General features: G+C 37.5%; 1 protein-coding gene across 1 annotated transcript in view; it reads right to left on the minus strand.

Moving 5' to 3' along the window:
- Nucleotides 1–4,822: 4,822 nt before the first annotated feature.
- Cntn1 (contactin 1) overlaps nt 4,823–6,881 on the minus strand; it is a 122,761-nt gene continuing 120,702 nt past the window's right edge. The window contains exon 23 of the mRNA XM_013018742.1: nt 4,823–5,469. Within this exon, the coding sequence (XP_012874196.1) occupies nt 5,393–5,469 (77 nt within the window). The 3' untranslated portion in view covers nt 4,823–5,392. The remainder of the gene's footprint in view (nt 5,470–6,881) is intronic.

Raw genomic sequence — 6,881 nt, forward strand, 5'->3', positions numbered from 1 at the left:
GAACCCAGGGCCTCATGCATGCAAGGCAAGCGCTCTCCCACTGAGCCACCTTCCCAGCCCAACATCAGACTTTTCTGTGAAATAGAAACAGAAGGATCAATTCCAAATGCAAACTAGGAAGCCAACATCATAATCATCCCACAACCATGTAAGGATCCAACAAAAAAAGACAACTATAGATCAATTTTTCTGATGAAAATAGATGAAAAGCTTTTCAATAAAATACTAGCCAACAGAAACCAGCAACTAATCAAAAATATCATACATTATGGTCAAGTAGGCTTCATCCCACAAATGTAAAGCTGGTTTAAAATATGTAAATCAGTACATGTGCACAGAGCCAAAGGCAAGAACCACATGATCATCTAAAAAGCCTTCTACAAAATCTAACATCTATTCATATTAAAAGCTCCAAAGAAGCTAGGAATAGAAGGAACATTCCTTAAAACAATAAAGGCTATATATGACAGACCAATAGCCAACATCATACTCAATGGTGAAAACCAAAACCATTTCCCCTAACATCAGGAACAAGGTAAGGATGCCCACTCTCTCCACTCTTTTTTTATATAGTTCTGGAATTCTTGGCCAGAGAAATAAAGCAAGAAAAGGACATAAAAGTGATTCACATATGAAAAAAAGTCAAACTATCCCTTTTTGTGGATAACATGATCTTATACCTCAAGGACCTAAAAGTATCCACCCCATTTCCTAGAGCTAATCAATCACTTTGACAAAGTAGCAGGATATAAGATGAACCCACAAAAAGCAGTAGCCTTTCTGTGTGCCAACAATGCAAAAAGGGATATCAGGAAAACAACTCCATTTGCAATAGCCTAAAAAAATTACTTAGGAATAAAGCTAACCAAAGATATACAAGATCTTTATAGTAAAACTATAAAAGTTTGGAGGAAGAAATCAAAGAAGACACCAGAAAATAGAAAGACCTTCCATGTTCATGGATAGGAAGAATTAATATTGTGAAAATGGTCATACTGCCAAAAGGTGTTTACAAAATCAATTCCATTCCCATTGAAATCCAAATGGCATTCTTTACTAAGATAAAGAAAACAACCCAAAACTTCATAGGATAACAAAAGACCTCAATAGCTAAATAATTCTAGGCAAAAAAAAAAGGTAATACAAACTTGATTTTGCCATAAAAATAGATCTGGAGATAAATAGAACAGATTAGAAGACTCAGAAATAAAACCATACACTTACAGTCATCTGATATTTGATTAGTCAGACAGATTGTTGAAAAAAATCACCTGTTCAATAATTAGTGTTGGGGCTGGGCACTAGTGGCTCACACATGTAATCCTAGATACTCAGAAGGCTGAGATCTGAAAATCACAGTCCAAAGCCAGCCCTGGCTGAAAAGGCCCCGAGATTCTTATTTCCAATTAACCACCGGAAAACTAGAATTACTGTGGCTCAAAATGTTTGAATGCTAGCCTTGAACAAAAGAGCTCAGGAACAGAACCCACGCCCTGAGTTCAAGCCCCACAATTGACAAAAAAAAAAAAAGTGCTGGAAAAACTGTGCATATGCAGAAAAGTAAAAGTGGATCTCTGTTTGTCACCATGTACTAGTATCAATTCCAAGTGGATCAAAGACCTCAATGTCAGACCTGAAACTGAAATTATTGCAGGAGAAACACTAGAACTCATAGGTGTAGATAGAAACATTTTGAATAGTCCCAAGGGCAGAGAAGATAGGCAAGAGACTTTAAAATAAAAAGTTTCTACACAGCTAAAGACATAGTTAGACATGGGGAAATGTTCATCATCCCTGGCTATCAAGGAAATGAAAATCAAAACAATCCTGACATACCATCTCACACCAATTACATTGGCCCACATTTTAAATTCAAACAACAACAAATGTTGGCAGGATGTGGGGAAAAAGGAACCTACTGCACTGCTGGTGAGAATGTAAACTAGTACGACCACTTTGGACAGCAGTCTGGAGGTTCCTCAAGAAACTAAACAGATCTTCCCTATGACCCAGCCATACCACTCCTGGGCATCTACCCTGAACACCATGAGCCAAGATACCACAAAAACACTTGCACATCTATGTTCATTGCCATGCCATTCATAACAGCCAAATTATGAAAACAGCTCAGAAGCCCTACAATAGGTCAGTGGACCCAAAAACTGTGGTCTTTATACACAATAGAATTTTACACAGCCATTAGAAAGAATAAAATAATATTATTTGCAGGGAAATGGATGGACCTGGTAAAAAATCTTCTTAAGTGAGGTAAACCAAGCTCAGAGAGACAAACAGTGCATTTTCTCTGATATACGAAAGTTAGCTCTAAAATACACTGGGACATAATAATTTATACAGGTTTCTAGGCATTCACATACAGTGAGACCAAGAGAGGATACTCTCAGGGAAGAAACACAAAGGTTCAATGCCTGTGTGCCTTTTTATATGTATATAAAATAATGTATATATTAGGGAAGGAATATGACTTAATGGTAGAGTGCTTGCCTAGAATGCATGCGGCACAGGGTTTGATTTCTTGGAATCACATAAATACAAAAAAATAATGATATTGTATATGCCAAAATGAACACTAAGATATAGAAACTAGATTTCTCTTTTTTTTAAAAAGTTGTTGATGGTTCTGTTTTCTTTATGTATATTTCTGTGTCTGACTTTGGGAGGGTGGTGAGAAGGCACAGAAATTGAGGGAAAAGAATGAAAAAGTACAGCAGTAGAACTCACCGGACACTGGTGAAAGTGAACTATACAACTTGTGGGTGGAGATGGGAGGGAGGGACTTGGAGAGAATGAGGGAATGGAAGATACTGTACCAAAGGAAATGTACCCATTACCTGATTCATGTCATTGTAATCCCTCTGTATATCACCTTTATAATAACAATAACTTTTTTAATAAAAGAAAGGACAGTTATTATCTTTTGGGCAACAGTAAGACATTTATTTCTTTATAATTTGTATTCATTCATAAAAAGGACAAACCACGGTCCTGTACTACTCCATTGGAAAAAAATGATAAAAAATAACTAAAAAAATCCATATTTATCAGTATCAAATAAAACTACTATCACCTTTCCTGGAATACAAAGAAACAATAGATGAGTCTCTATCTCTATAAAGTTTAATTAAGAACCTTGCATCTTAAAGCATATGATACATTGGTTAGTTCGACAACAGTTGAAAACTAATGGTCCCAGTCAAATTTTCCACAATGGGGTGAAGGAAATGGGAAGCATCCATGTTCGGGGCATGAGAGATTTTAATCTATTTCATCTGTCAGAAACTTAAAACTAGATCTCCAATATCTATTTTCTTCTTACCTTTCTGAACCAGCTCATGCAAAATCTACCCAGTTTTGCTCTTTATTACCATACATTAAAAAATAAAGGCAGGCATGCACTTGGCAAAAGATGTCATTGTTGATTATATATTAAAAAATGCCCAACGTGGGTTGCTTTGTAAAAGGAAAACCCCAAAATGTAGCAATGAAAACACAAACATTTGTACAGAAGGCTTTACCAGAATATTTGTTTCACAAAAGTATGAAGTCATTCATTTCTTTTCCAAATAATTAACTATTTAATGAAATCTGGCAATGATTTAGGATTGTTGGCCTACTTCCACTGGGGGTGGGGAGGCGGTGGGAATCATCCATTTCAAGGATTTTTAAAAAGTTGGCATTTTATAACAAAGAGTTAAATATGTAAATGAAAATGAAATATTTATTGAGATTTTTTTCATAAGGAAGATCTGAAACATTTACACATAGCTCTATAGTACAAAAATTATACAAATTAAAGATAAGGGGTGAAGTTGTAAAAGATCTAGTTTGCTTCTTGTAAATATTTTTTTAAGAACCTATAAGGTAATCCTTTCTAAAAAGATAAACTCTATCTTTAATTAGCTCCCAAGGTTGTGCTAATAAAATAGGATTATACCTCTCATATATTGCACTCTTTCACCAGCCAGCTAATTCTTTATTACCCGAATTCTTCCTCATCCACGCTCAAACACATTTCCATGCACACCATGGCGAATGACAAAATGTGTGTGTATTTTTCCTTTTCACAATTTATAAAAACCTGAAGCACCAATGCTTGGGAGACACTGTCAGACAACAAAACGGTCTCTCCCTGGCCTTTCCTTTTCTGCATATTCTTCATAGTACCATACACAATGTATTGGTTTGGTATTTTTAGCCAGTTTTCAGTATTGCCTTATAATGGGAAATGAGCTTCAAATTTGTTATTTTTAATAAAAGAAATTCTGTGGCTTTTTCAGCCTACAGATGACGACTTCTTGATTCTGTACCTTCAATAAAGAAAGATTTTACTTTAGGAATGAGGCACAAAACAAAGATACTAGAATATTATTCTGTCATTCTAATATTCACTAACTGTCATTTATTTGTTCCTAACTATATAAAGACTGTCACATTTCAATTTAAAAAAATGGAAGCACTCTATTTCTCAAAATTCATCATTCCACATATGAATAAATACAGCAAGGTGACGCTATTCCAGATAGGGGCCCTATGTTGTATATTGATGGTTTGATATTGATGAAAAGAAAAGCACAAAATAACTTCAGAGTAGAATATAAGTAAACAACAACAACAAAAACCAATCTCCAGATGGCACATGAACTGTATCATCAAATAATGAACTGAAAAGTTATCACTGATTCTGGAAAAAATGTCAAATATTTAGAAAATTACATCAAAAAAGAAGAAATACTGATAGTTAAGTTCTGAAATGTGATTTTTGATATTCAAGATTTTTCAACTTGTTCAGCAAAGGGAAAAGGTTTCTGTTACATTCTTTTTGTTTTTTGTTGGTTTTGTTCAAGAGAACTCAAAATGCCATGAATGATTGGGGCAGTTAAGAATTATGCAGGACCCCAGACAGAGAGGATAATATAACAGACTGTATTACTCTTACATTTACCACGTACGATCAACATTTCAACCTCTAGGCTATGTCACAACTTGTGGTTAAATTGAAAGCACCTGTGTATGGTGATTTGCCTCTTCCCCCTCCCACCCCCACAGCCTATGGTATTGAATTGAACACTGTAACTTGTCCCATTGGGTTAAATCATGCAACCGTCCCAGAATCAGGTTAAATGGTTTATAAGGCATATCGGAACGAGTTAAAAATCATTTGATATATATATATTTTTAAGTTGATTCTTTTGGATGAAGGGGTTCCTGAATGCCTCAGTCATCACATGTCGTCAATCAGTTTGGGTAGTTGAAGTATGATTTGTTGGACTTGCGATGGAACCGCAGGGAACTGGAAGGAAGTGTGGTCATCCCAGGATGGAGAGCGTCCTCGGAGCTGGGCTGACCATGGCAGATGGCACACACGCCACATTCAGAATTCCAAGTACACAAGGATGCCCAGGGCAGGCAGCAGTAAGCCAAGAAAGCCTGAAGACAGGGTGGGTGCACCTGTGGAGAGAACCAGGGGTGAGTGTCACTTAAGGATAACAGACATGGTGGTTCCCGTAGTCTGCTATCGGGCAGGGTGTCACGGTAGAACTCAGAAAACCAAATATTTTCTTTTGTATGAAACTGCTTTCTTGCCAGGCACTGAGGGCTCATACCTATAATCCTAGCTACATCAGGAGGCTGAGATTTGATGAATCCAGTTCAAAGGCCTGACTGAATCTGGAAGTTCATGAGACTCTTACATCCAATTAAACACCAAAAAGCCAGAAGTGGAGCTGTAATAGTGCCAGCTTTTGGAGAAAAAACTAAGGGTCCAAGCCCCGAGTTCAAGTCCTAGTAATGGCATAAAAACAAAACAAAACAACAAAAACAAAACCAACCTGAGCAGGACAATGAGCCAGCAAGTAAGAGCAGAGTAACAAGGGCAAATGTAAATGGCCTGCAAGTAGATCTTTAGTCTCAATAATGGATTTGTTTTGCAACCCTGTCAATAACAATGCCTACACTAATCCTGAGCCAGCTAGGATTTTCTGTGCCACAGCAACAGAATAGACTCTATTCTATTTCATTACACACATACACACACACACACACACACACACACACACACACACACACACCCTGCACAGAATAGTCCACAAAGCTAGATATTTATTTTTACCTCATTTTATAGTTTATAACTCAGAGTCAGGTAAAATGACTTGTTCAAAGGCTGGAATAGTAGCTTGGAGATCATTTAGAAAATGAATGATTCAAAAAGTAAGATGTCAGGCATTGGTGATTCATGCCTGTACTCCTAGCAAGGAGCTAGGACTGAGACTGGGCTGAGACTGGGAAAATCATGGTTTGAGGCTAATCTAGGCAGAAAAGCTTAGGAAATCCCTTCTTAGACCAAAGCTGAGTACAGTGACTCAAGCCTGTCATCCTAAGCTACAAGGTGTGTGTGTAGTGGGGGGGGGAGGCCCAGATTAAGGGGATCATGGTTCCACATCAGCCCAGGCAGGAAAGCTCATGAGACTCCTCCTCGATAGAGGGACGTTGGACATTGTGGCATGTGCTTGTCACCTCAGCAACAAGAAGCTTAAAATAAGTGGATCATAGTCCAGGCATGTGCCTGAACAGGAAACAAAACCCTATCTTTCAAAACAACTAGCACCAGAAAAAAAGAAAAAAGGGCTGGAGGTGTAGCTCCATAATAGAGCACCTGCTTAGTAAGCACAAGGCTCTGAGCTCAACCCCAAGGAACACCAAAGAAAAGAAAAGGGAAGAGAAGAAAGAAAAGAAGAAAAAGAAAGTTAGAAAGGCCACTAGGAAGGAAAGAAGAAAGAAAGAAAAAGAAACCCAGGGCCATGGAAGGAAGGAAGGAAGGAAGGAAGGAAGGAAGGAAGGAAGGAAGGAAGGAAGGAAGGAAG

The sequence above is a fragment of the Dipodomys ordii genome, unplaced genomic scaffold (assembly GCF_000151885.1).
Source record: "Dipodomys ordii isolate 6190 unplaced genomic scaffold, Dord_2.0 Scaffold42, whole genome shotgun sequence".
In the NCBI taxonomy this organism is placed as follows: Eukaryota; Metazoa; Chordata; class Mammalia; order Rodentia; family Heteromyidae; genus Dipodomys; species Dipodomys ordii.